The 13,008-nt window shown below is 44.7% G+C and overlaps 1 protein-coding gene across 1 annotated transcript in view; it reads right to left on the minus strand.

Moving 5' to 3' along the window:
- LOC139279487 (signal peptide, CUB and EGF-like domain-containing protein 2) overlaps positions 1-13,008 on the minus strand; it is a 182,032-nt gene that overhangs the window by 89,183 nt on the left and 79,841 nt on the right. The window contains exons 10-12 of the mRNA XM_070898615.1: positions 9,619-9,735; positions 8,006-8,128; positions 7,330-7,446 (exon numbers count right to left, since the gene is read on the minus strand). Of these exons, the coding sequence (XP_070754716.1) occupies positions 7,330-7,446; positions 8,006-8,128; positions 9,619-9,735 (357 nt within the window). The remainder of the gene's footprint in view (positions 1-7,329; positions 7,447-8,005; positions 8,129-9,618; positions 9,736-13,008) is intronic.

Genomic DNA, 13,008 nt, shown 5'->3' on the forward strand with positions numbered 1-13,008 from the left:
ATGTCTTTCCTAACTATTGCATTAATCTCCTCTTTAACCAACAATGCTACTCCACCTCCTTTTCCTTTTATTCTATCCTTCCTGAATGTTGAATACCCCTGAATGTTGAGTTCCCAGCCCTGATCATCCTGGAGCCACGTCTCCGTAATCCCAATCACATCATATGGGAACCGCAAGAAAAACAGATACCCGAATTAACAATTGGTGCAATATCCAGCTGATGGAAGAAAGAGACAAACCTACAAAGAGACACTAACGCGATGCTGGCCAACCAGCCTTGGTACTCAAAACTGTGCAACATTGGACTTAATATTCAGATCCACCCATGGATAAGAATTATATCACATGCACTTGTAGTAATTCAAGGCCTGGTCCTGATGATACTGGTAGGGCTAATCTATGCACGAATTAAACAGGCCAAACGATATGTCAGGGCACACACTATGATTAAGGCCATAAGGGATGAAAATTTAAGCAGTCCTACAGGAAGGACTTACCTTATATAACTCTGCGGGAAAGGTCTCAGGAGGTCCCGAAGCTTGTGAGGTGGCCACCCAGGTGAACGGACCTATCTGGAACTTGCCTACAGGGAGATAGTTATCGGGAACTATGGCCAGCTTGGTGTATAGCCAAGGTCCAAAAGTGGGGAAATGTAAGAGAAAAATTTGGCATTAGGGGTACCAGCGGGACAAGGGTTAAAGTGCTGGTTCCTGCACCGACCCATAAGGAGGTAAAAGGCCTCTCTCTTTGGCCTTGTACATTCCAGTACCAAGGCTCCTGAAGTTACCAATTCAATAATATTCCAACAGGATACGATGTGAGAACCTAAACAGACATTGATAAGACCTTGCGAAGAGGCTCGAGGCAGACTCACGGGCATCAAGGAGAATCAACAAATTCTGACCTAATGAAGTCATTCTAGTCACGGCCTAAGGTGGTCACGAGGGTCTTGGCCTGTCAATCCAAAGTAGCACTAATAAGGTAGTCCAATTAGAGAAGTAGCACTGATAAGGTAGTCTAATTAGAGATCTAGGGAGGTCTTACCAGGGAATGGAGGGGTTTTTGAAATGTATAAAAGTTGTATGATTGTGCTGTTCGGGGAGCATCTCCACTCACAGACGGCTGTGATGAGAGGTGTTCCCGGACGTTCGTTTAAAGATCATGAAACCTTGCCATTCGTCTGTCTGCTAACTCCGGGGGCTGTTACGCGGGTTGGGGGCGAGCGTCGACCCTTTACATCAGAGGGTCCACTCGTGGGAGGAGAAGCCTTCCCATTTTTCCCTTACACTTTTGTGCGGCCACGGCTGTTCAAATTGTTGAACGCTCATGAGGGATTGACTGGCGCCCGTGTCCAGTTCCATGTTGACGGGTATCCCGTTGAGTAGAACCCTCATCATAATTAGAGGCGTCTTGGTGTAAGAACAGTGGACATTGATCATGTTAACCCGCTGTACCTCGGCGTCCTGTGCACTGTTCCAAACGTTTTCTGGTCCGCTTTCCGACCCTTCCGATTCGTATACCAGCCGAGCTTCTGTTTTTCTGCACATGCAAGCCAGATGCCCTGTGTAGTTGCAGTTTCTGCAAACGGCATGCTGAAATCGACATACCCTGGTTGAGTGCCTTCCTCCACATCTCCAACACAGACCGTTTCCATTGCTTCCGAAGGATGAGCTGTGTCTGGCTGATCTCCCTTGAGCTTCTTTCAATCTGTTGTTGATTTCTCGCATTGTGGGTTGATGAGATGTGATCGGCCGTTCATGTGGCCCTTGATTTTGATGGCTTCTGGTGCCACTATCTGCTGTTGAAGACCTGCTCTCCTGCCTTTGTCTGTGTATGGGGGTAGCGGTTTGTTTCACAATGTGAACCCCTTGTTCCGATGCCTCATTGGTTGTCGTACCCGAAGTATAGATCAGCCTTGTTTCTTCTTCGCCTACCAAGAACGTCTGTGCTGCTGCCTCTAGAGTCAAGTTCTTAGTCTCTATAAGCTTTCGGAATATGCCTGCGTGGCCTATTCCTTCAATAAAAAAGTCTCTCAGTACTTCTCTCTTTAGTTCATCGGGGAGCTCACATGAACTAACCAGTCTCCGAAGTTCCGCCACAAAGTCGGGTATGCTTTGGCCCACACAGCGTCTGTCGTTGTAGAACCTGTGTGTCTGGCCATGTGTAGGCTGCTCGCTGGCTTCAGGTGGTCTCTCACCAGTGTGCTCAACTCCTCAAACGACTTGCTTGCTGGTTTCTCGGGTGACAGCAAGTCTTCCATTTAAGCGTATGTTTTCGAGCCACAGCTGGTCAAGAGATGGGCTCTTCTCTTGTCAGCCTTATCGTCGCCCAGCCAGTCTTTGGTCACAAAGCTTTGCTGGAGCCTTTCGATAAAGTCATCCCAATTGTCTCCAGCATTGTATTTCTCATCTGAGCTGTTGGTAGCCATTCTGTGATCCCGTAACTCATCGCCACTGTTAAGTCCTGACCCTAATGTACTGACTTACACGAGACACATGGTGAAGTCAAGGTCACTCAGGACCTGCACCTTTAATTCCAGCTCTCCCGTGCCGCACTTGCCTGAGACCTCCCTTTATATACCACAGTGGGACAGGTTTGGAGTGTCTTCTGCAAGTGCACCCCTGGTGGTAAGGTATGCTTATTATTACAGGTTATATCCAGTTACAGTCATGTTTAGCATGGTAAGATACAGTTATATACAGTAATGTGAGATACATGACAGTCTTGATCTGTAACTGAGCAATATACATGACAACTGTGTCTGCAGTGAGCCCTGAGTTACACGTTTCATACTTTGCTTGATTGTTTGAATGGCACGCTCTGCTTGACCATTAGAAGCAGGCTTGAATGGAGCTGATCTCATATGTCTGATGCCATTGAGTTTCACGAACTCCTGGAACTCAAGATTTGTGAAGCAAGATCCGTTGTCGCTCACAACAATGTCAGACAAAGCAGGAATGGGGTACTGAAGTCGCATGTTCAGCCATTAACTCATTGAATGGCGGTGCAGCTCGAAGGGCCAAATGGCCTACTCCTGCACCTATTTTCTATGTTCTATGTTCTATGTTCTATGAGTAACAAACATGATACGAAGCCTCTCAATGGTAGCTGTAGATGTGCTGGATGATATAATAACACACTCTATCCACTTAGAATATGCTATGACAAAAAACATCTTTCATAGGAACGGGCCCGCAAAATCAATGTGGATCCTCGACCATGGTTTAGATGGCCACGACCAAAGACTCAGCGGAGATTCCGCTGGAAATTTACTTAGCTGCATGCAAGTGTTGCACTGATGCACGCACGATTCCAGATCAGAGTCAATTCCAGGCCACCATACATGACACCTAACAATGGACTTCATCATGACAATACCAGGATGAGTGCTATGAAGTTCACATACAAATTTTTCTCTACCTTTCTTCGGCATGATTACACAATTACCCCACAGTAAACATTCTGACTGAATGGACAGCTCATCCTTGCGACGGTTGTAAGGTTTGGTCTCCTCACGCATCTCCATAGGTGTGGCAGACCAATCACCACTGAGTACACACCATTTCACAACTGATAAAATAGAGTCATGGCTAGTCCAGATCCTAACTTGTTGAGAAGTGACAGGGGTTCCTTCATTCTCAAAAGCATCCATTACTAACAGTAGATCCGCAGGTTGAGGCGTCTCCATCTCAGTTGTGGGCAACGGCAGACGACTCAGTGCATCGGCACAATTCTCAGTACCAGGTCTATGACGGATGACGTAATCATAGGCAGACAATGTCAGCACCCGCCTTTGAATGCAGAACGATGCATTGGTATTAATACCTTTGTTTTCCGAAAGCAATGAAATGAGTGGCTTGTGATCCGTTGAGAGTTCAGAACGATGACCAAACAGGTACTGGTGCATTGTTTTTATCCCATACACATAGGCCAAAGCTTCTTTCTCTACCATACTGTAAGCTCTTTCCGCTTTAGACAGACTTCTCGAAGCATACGCAACAGGTTGTAGCTTGCCCGATTCATTTGCTTGTTGGAGTACGCAGTCAACCCCATATGATGAAGCATCACAGGCCAATACAAGATGCTTACATGGATCATAATGAACAAGCAACTTGTTTGAACATAGCAGATTCTTGGCTTTCTCAAAGGTTCTATCTTGAGACGCACCCCAGACCCAGTTGTCGCCTTTTCTTAGTAACACATGCAGTGGCTCTCGTAAAGTGCTCAATATTGGTAAGAAATTACCAAAGTAGTTGAGTAGCCCAAGGAACAAATGCAGCTCCGTTACATTCTGAGGCCTGGGTGCATTTTTGATGGCCTCAGTTTTCGAATCAGTGGGCTTAATGCCATCAACAGCAACCTTCCTGCCGAGGAATTCGACTTCAGGTGCCATGAATACAAACTTCGAGCATTTGAGCCCGAGTCCCACTTTGTCCAGATGCTGTAGGACTTCTCCATGATTGTTCAGATGTTCAGCAGTGTTGCGACCTGTGACCAGAATGTCATCTTGAAACACAACAGTTCTCGGAACGGACTTCAGTAAACTCTCCATGTTCCTCTGAAATATGGCTGCAGCCGAACGAATCCCAAAAGGACACCTGTTGTAGACAAACAGTCCTTTATGGGTGTTGATGCAGGTGAGTTTCTCCGAAGTGTCGACATGCTCCTGTGTCATATTGGCAGACGTCAGATCCAGTTTCGTGAACGACTTTCCACCAGCTAGCATGGCGAACAGATTATCATCTCTCGGTAACGGATACTGATCCTGTTTCGAAAATTGGTTAATCGTAACATTATAATCTCCACAAATCCTGACAATGCCATCATTCTTCAACACAGGAACAATGGGACTAGCCCACTCGTTAAACTCCACGGGTGATATGATCCCTTCACGCTGAAGTCTGTCAAGCTCAATTTCAACCTTCTCCCTCATCATGTACAGAACAGACTGAGCTTTGGGATAGACAGGCCTTGCATTGGAGTCCAGGTGAATCTGCACTTTGGCTCCTGTAAAATTACCAATGCCCGGTTCAAACAAAGGAGGAAACTTTTTCAATACTTGAGCACACGAAGTATCATCCACTAAGGACATCTTGACATCATTTCAGTTCAGCTTGATTTTCTCGAGCCAATTCCTGCCAAACAGCGTTGGACCATTACCTGGGACAATCCATAATGGTAGCTCGTGAACTACACAGTCATATGACACCTCGATTGCTGCACTGCTGAGCACCGGTATGAGTTCCTTAGTGTAAGTACGCAACCTGGCATTGACTGGACTCAGCTTCGATTTCGCAGCCTTAGTGTCCCACAGCTTGTCAATTGTCCTTTGGCTCATTATCGACTGGCTCGCACCCGTGTCCAGCTCCATTGATACAGGCACGCCATTCAGCTTCACATTAACATCCATCGGCTGGCTCTTGCTCAGGAACGAATACAGTCCATTCACTTCCTCCTCAGGTTGTGTATCTGGGCCATCACTGAACTGGTCCTCATCAACCAAGTGGTGAGCCGCACTGCGCTTGCTCCTTTGTAGACACATCCTCTGAAGATGCCCCACTTACGAACATCCATTGCACGAGTATTGTCTAAACCGACACTGATGAGGCCAATGATTGCCCCCATAACGCCAACAGGGTGAAATCTGGTTCGAACCAGTTGGCGGGCTCTGAGCAGCGGCAGGTTTCGCGTAAGCAGTTCTGCCAGAAACGATGCCATCTTGTTTACAGTACTTGCCGTGGAACTCAGACACGTCGATGATATCTGCCTAAAATTATCATCCGTCATCATGCATGCCTGGGCAGGCGCGATGGCCTTTTTCAAATCCAGCATCTCTGCAGCCAACAGCTTCCTGAGGATCGCATCATGGCTGATGCCTATCACGAAGACATCACGCAGCATGTCTTCCAGCATGTTCCCAAACTTACACGGCTCAGCAAGACGTTGCAGGTCGGCGACAAATCCCGACACGACCTGGCCCTCAGCACGAACATGCGTGTAGAATTGGTAGTGTGATATGATGATCCCCTCTTGTGGTTTCAGATGGTTACCCACCAACGTACACAATTCCTCATACCCTTTTTCTGCTGGACATACAGGCGAGAGAAGATTCTTCATGAGGCCGTAAATTTTCAGACCACAAACATTGAGGAGAACTGCCCTGCGCTTAACTGCGTAGGCCTCTGCCTCCATGCCGTTGGCCACAAAATATTGATCCAGGCAGTCGACAAAATCCATCCAATCCTGGCCCTCCATGAATCTCTCCAGGATTCCAACCGTGCCCATTGTGCATACGAAGGTTCTTAAATTACCTCGTCGCCAATTGTAATGACTCAAGAGTCTGGTTACTGTAAACTCACTCCGGTGCAACCTGATCCATCTTTATTCCAGCCCGAGAGAGTCTGCTTATATACAGGTGACCAAGCACAAATGCCACATGCGTACAGCCCGATGACCTCTGACCACGGTGCCCTCTGATGTCTGGTGACCCCCAAGCATTAATATATAACAACACAGTAGGCACTTCAAAGCACTGGAGAAGTACCACCAGCACTGCCTCTGCAAGATCCTGCAAATCCACTGGGAGGATAGACGCAACAACATCAGCGTTCTCGATCAGGCCAACATCCCCAGCATCGAAGCACTGACCACACTCGACCAGCTTCATTGCATCGTCTGCATGCTTGACACGAGACTCCCAAAGCAAGCGCTCTACTCGGAACTCCTACACGGCAAGCGAGCCCCAGGTGGGCAGAGGAAACATTTCAAGGACACCCTCAAAGCCTCCTTAATAAAGTGCAACATACCCATCAGCACCTGGGAATCCCTGGCCCAAGACCGCCCAAAGTGGAGGAAGAGTATCCAGGAGGGCGCTGAGCACCTTGAGTCTCGTTACTGAGAGCATGCAGGAAACAAGCGCAGACAGCGGAAGGAGCGTGCGGCAAACCAGGCTCCCCACCCACCCTTTCCTTCAACCACTGTCTGTCCCACCTGTGACAGAGACTGTAATTCCCATATTGGACTGTAAAGTCACTGAGAACTCACTTTTAGAGTGGAAGCAAGTCTTCCTCAATTTCGAGGGACTGCCAAGGATGATGATTACTGATGCTAGTTTTTTTTTTATACCAGATTTATTTAACTAATTGAATTTAAATTCCCCAGCTACCAAGATGAGATTTGAACTTGGGTCTGGATCATTAGTGTAGGCCTCTGGATTACTAGTCTAGTAACATAACCACTATGCTACCGGTGATAAACCCATTTTCAGCTGTACTAAAGCTATATTGAACAGTTACAGGAATCTTTGTAACATCTACTTAATAAACTCACCAGCAGCAAAGTACACATTTGACTGGCAGCTCAAAGAGCACATATCAGCTCCACCTCTTTTACTGCAGTTAAGCAGGGCTTTGGCTGACACTTTAGTTGGTAGGAGCTTCTCTGCTTCTAAAGAGGATAAAAACATGACACACTCATGGGAAAAAATAATTACATGGTTAAGACAATAAGCTTTTAAGTCAGCTTTTACACTGCGTCCAAATTACTTTCAAATCCCATCACCACGAAAGGCAGTATGGTGGCAAAATTCATCTCGCATCAACCATCTTCTGCTGCCCAGTAAAGGAAAGTCAACAAGAAGCAAAGATAAACTGTACAAATTATAAAAGTACTATGTACACAAGAAAATGGTCCACACATATTTCAGAGGGAAAATACCAATGCTAAAGACAGAGAAAAATCACTTAGGATGATTGCTGAGAAATGAAAAATCACAAAGAAATTAGTGAAAAGTATCTCCTGTTCTCCACTCGCTATAAATACTAATGGGTAATAAAAATTACATGAAGAGTAAACATGTTCGAATAGGTAAAACTGAAGATCCATGAACTGGAGGAACTGGTCTGACTGTTCACCCAGACAGGACCCCATCGGTGGCTTCCAATGAAATTTAAAGATTTGGCAAATGAAAGGACACAGCAATAATCAACTCCGTACAGTTTCTTACCAACACAGTCTTTCTTGTTCCAATGTAGTTTATACCCAGGATGACAATGGCACTCATAACTTCCCACTGTATTTATACATCTGTGTTCACAACCTCCATTGTTGATGCTACACTCATCAATGTCTAAAAAACACAAACGATGTATTTTCAACCAAAAGTTGAAAACCATTTTTTCACAATTATAAAACGTAACTTTATACTGGCTCTCTCTTGGTGGCTCGTGGTGAGGCATATAGAACAGATTATATCCTTTGATTGATCTCAGCTGGAGTGGAGATGCTATAATTGGCCTCAGTATTCCTGGGATAGGGAGGGAATAATGATCAGCCCATGGTCCTGCAATTAATTTTTATCCAATGTCATTTGCTACAAAGTACTCATGTATGAACATTTGATGATGAAAGGATGTGATTTAGTTGTACTATTGAAATGTCCTCCATCACTGAATAGCCGGCCACAGATATCAAATAGGCTCACACACAAAGAGGACCACTTGAGCGAGGGACCAGAGGATCCCACAGCCGAGTATGAGCTGCCAAAACCCGGATAGAAGAGAAATTGGGAAGGAAAAATAACAGTTACTTATATTAAAAGTAAATAGCACGGCAAGTTGGTAATCCAACATACAGTGCCATGGAGATTTTTAAAAATTTGTTCATGGGATGTGAGCGTCACTGGCAAGGCCAGCATTTATTGCCTTCACTAATTGCCCTCAAGAAGTGATATGACACCAGTTCATACCCGCAACTCCCCACACAAAGAATAACTAATCTCAGCTGAGTCATCAAGAGGAGGTATCAAGCTTGGGAGGGATGAGTGCTTTCCCAACATAGAGAAAATCTGAACGGTAATTACAATTATTAACTCTTGTATACCTAGCGTCAAGTTATAGCGGAGACTAATTGATGTCCTGTTTCTGACTGCTCCATTTTTGATTGGGACAGAGGAGCAGTGAGAGACCAGGAGCATCATGATCGAGGTCCAAGAGAGGCGAGGGTTTGGGGCCCAGAAGAGGCGAGGGCCCAGGGGCAGCACGGGCCAGCCCAAACTTCGATCTATGGATAGTAGGAGCATGCGTGCGCATTAGGTCCGTGCAGCAGAGCTTGGTCCCCAGTCGTCTTGGTTAACACTTGCCACTGGAGCAAGACCTAGCTCTGTGAAGCCCGTGTAGTGGCCCGTGTGTGCAATGGCCACCCCACGTTAAAAGAATCCATGCACAGGCATCTTCCACCCTTTAGTATGTAGTTCGGAACCTAGATTGTCAGGTCCCTCATTGAAACACCTGTGAACTCATCCCTCTGTGGTGTGGAAGCAAGTCATCCTCGATACGAGGGACTGCCTAATACTATACTATAGCGCAGCATTGGTGCAGCAAATTTACAGTCCTTTCTCAGTCATGGTAAATGCAGGGCACAGAAATCTTGGGAGGTGTAAAGGGGGCAAGATAGCAACTTTAATAAATATGAACAATCACATCACAAACCATAACATATCTTTTCTGTAAACATATTTTCCTAATCTGTGCTCAAATTGTTAACAACATGGTCTAAAGTATTGAAATGAAAATATATGTAATCTGAAGAATATCCTATTTAACACTCATTGTGACGTACCTCCACAATGCGTCAGCCCATACAGAGTATATCCTTTCTTACAAACACACTCAAAATATCCTGGGTAGTTGATGCAAATGTGATCACATGCTCTTTCGAAGAAGCACTCATCAATATCTACAATTGAAAGCATACATATTTTGATAATAAAGGAGTAATCAATTACAATCTAAACACAGTAACTACTGAACAATAGAACAGCAACTCCAGCTCTCAGACAGCTTAGACAATAAGTGCATCATATGGCACGATACTGTGCAATACCAACCAAGGGTATCCCTGTTCTGATCCCCAGTATATGCTGATCACAATGTAAGGTGGCAGGAGGTTACTAGAATTAGTCCCAGCACCTCTGGGCCAGGAAAGGGAAAAAAAAAATCAACCTTCAGATCGCTATCTAGTGACTCCTGCTGCAATATGCCTGTGTTTGGACACAAGTGGGTTTAATTTCCTCTGACTCAACATCGTTTTTAACCATTTTGTTTTATAAGTTAACAGCTGTGTTGAGAGTTCCGACAGGAATTTGTGCAAACACATTAACACCCAAACCAGAGAGGAAATTAAACCCAAGTACATGGACAAAATCTAGCTTGGCTGCAATGTCCTACATGGATGTATAGACTATCAAAATTTAGAGAGGGAATTACAAAGAGAAAGATATCACCAAAATCGGTCTGTAAGCTTGTAATGTTTGTAGCTCCACACTGTGGATGTGGACGTATTGTGTACTGCAACTGCAGAGTTAATAATAAACAGAACCAGGCAGATTCCAGAGGCTTCCAAGAGAGAGCTGCCTGCCATGTAGGAAGCTGTGTGTGTTGTGCTCTGTCAATATATCACAGTTGGTGATCAGATGGGATTTTTCGGATGATTTAAAGCTTAAATTTTGTTGGGGAAGGATTCAGCAAGCCGACAGAGACTTTGGAAGTTTCTGTCTTTGGAAAAAAAGCTACAAAATCAGAGATAAAATACAGCACACGGTGTGAACAGCTAGAGATTAAAATGGCAGGTGTAATCAGACATTTGGGGGAATATAGACACGACCGGGAACGTTTTAAAGCGTATGTGGATCGGCTAGAAATGTATTTCACTGCAAATAACAATCGAAGTTCCAGACAATGCAGTCCAGAACCGGGCTGTGTTGGAATGTAAGAAACATAGAAACATAGAAAATAGGTGCAGGAGTAGGCCATTCGGCCCTTCTAGCCTGCACCGCCATTCAATGAGTTCATGGCGATCTTCTTATCGGAGGCGGGTCCGGCATTGTACGAAACCCTTGTAAATCTGCTTGTGCCTGATGAGCCAAATGACACAATGCTTAAACAGATTTTAATGAAGCTGGAGCAGCACTATAACCCCTAATCGTTAGAAATTGCTGAAAGCTATCGTTTTGCGATTCAGAATCAAAAGGCTGATGAAAGTATCAGTGATTATATCATAGCATTAAAAAAGCTATCGATGCACTGTAATTTTGGAAACTTTCAAAACCGAGCATTACGAGATTGTTTTGTTTGTGGGGTGAAAAATGATGCGATCAGAAGGAAGTTATTGACGACGGATGACTTGACTTTTGAGATCGCTTGTCAGACAGCGAGGTCGATGGGCATGGCCGAACAATATTCTCGAGAATTAAATAATAATTACGGTCGTCAATCAACCGAGGTAAATCACCTGCAGGTTCAAAGTAAAAGACGGTGGGGGCCCAAAGTCTCAGAAACTGGAAATTCTAATAGAGCGTCAAAGTTGTGCTATAGGTGCCTGGGACAACACATTGCTCAAAGTTGTCCATACGTGAAGGCAGAGTGTTTCTTCTGCAGGAAGACTAGGCATCTTGCGAAGGCATGCCGACTGAAGGGTAAACCAGCTTCCAAAGCTATGAGTCCAGCGTTCAAAGCTATGAGTAGAAATCCCAAGAGACTACATAGCATGGAAGAACAACAACAACAGGATGAGGAGATGTTAGAGTTACACGTCATCAGGAGCATGAGGTTAACGGACAGCAATTCGGAAAGCATCAAAATCCACATAGATATTGCGAGATTCAAGATACCAATGGAAATTGACACGGGTGCATCCGTGAGTGTAGTACTGGAGTCACTGTACCTCGACAAATTGCGTGATTTCCAACTGGAGAAATCCAAGATAGAGCTGCGAGGCTACTCGGGAGAGACAATTCCTGTGGTAGGTCATATCACCGTACCGGTGAAATATAAAGATCAATTTCAGAACTTGCCTCTAATAGTAGTGAAAGGAGACAAATCTGCCTTACTAGGAAGAAATTGGTTGAGCTCACTGAAGCTGGATTGGAGTGAGATTTTCTGTGAGGAAGCGAGATTTTCATCAACGGATGAGGTAATCAAGAAGTATCTGAAGGTGTTCTGCGAAACGGGCAGTTCGATCCAAGGCTTCAAGGCGAATGTCAGGGTACAGAAGGATGCTAGATCGGTTTACTACAAGCCACTCAAGGAGAAAGCTGAGCAAGAACTCAAAAGCCTAGAGACTCAGAACATTATTTGAAAGATAGATCGATGTAATTGGGCTACACCCATTGTTGTTGTCCCTAAGTCCGATGGTAAAGTAAGATTGTATGGTGATTATAAACCAGGTTCTAGAAGGTAATTAACGAATATAGAATATTTGTTCACAACACTGACAGGTGGTCAGATCTTCGCAAAACTGGATCTTACGAATGCCTACAGCTTGAACTAGATGAGTCGTCCAAGTCATGTTTGACTATAAATACTCATCTAGGCCTACCAATTTAATAGGCTACCATTTGGAGTGTCTTGCGCCCCTGCCATATTCCAAAAGGTGATGAACCAGATTTTGCAAGGTATTGAAGGGGTAGTATGTTATTTGGATGAAATACTAATTTCAGCACCAAATAAGCAAATTCTTAATAACATATTGAATGAAGTCCTCAAACGGCTAGAGAAGCACAGATACGAGTGTCTGATGGTAAGTGTGAGTTATTTAAAAATTCAGTGGAGTACTTAGGGTACAGAATAGACAAAGATGGTTTACGTCCAACCATGAAAAAATTGGATGCAATTAGAAATGCACACACTCCCAGGAATGTCACTGAACTTCGTTCATTCTTGGGTCTTTTGAACTATTATGGGAAGTCCCTACCAAATTTGGCTACAGTATTACATCCACTGAATGAACTTTTGGAAAAACAGGCCCATTGGAAGTGGTCAAAAGAATGCGATGCAGCATTCAAGGAGTGTAAAAGCAAATTGGTAGAGAGCACCATGTTAGTTCACTATGACATATCTAAGGAGATTAAGCTAGCATGTGATGCCTCTCCATATGGAGTTGGGGCAGTGATCTCTCATGTATCACGTAGTGGGGAGGAGAGACCAATTGCTTTTGCTTCATGCACTCTCA

This window comes from Pristiophorus japonicus, chromosome 14, assembly GCF_044704955.1.
Source record: "Pristiophorus japonicus isolate sPriJap1 chromosome 14, sPriJap1.hap1, whole genome shotgun sequence".
NCBI lineage: Eukaryota > Metazoa > Chordata > Chondrichthyes > Pristiophoridae > Pristiophorus > Pristiophorus japonicus.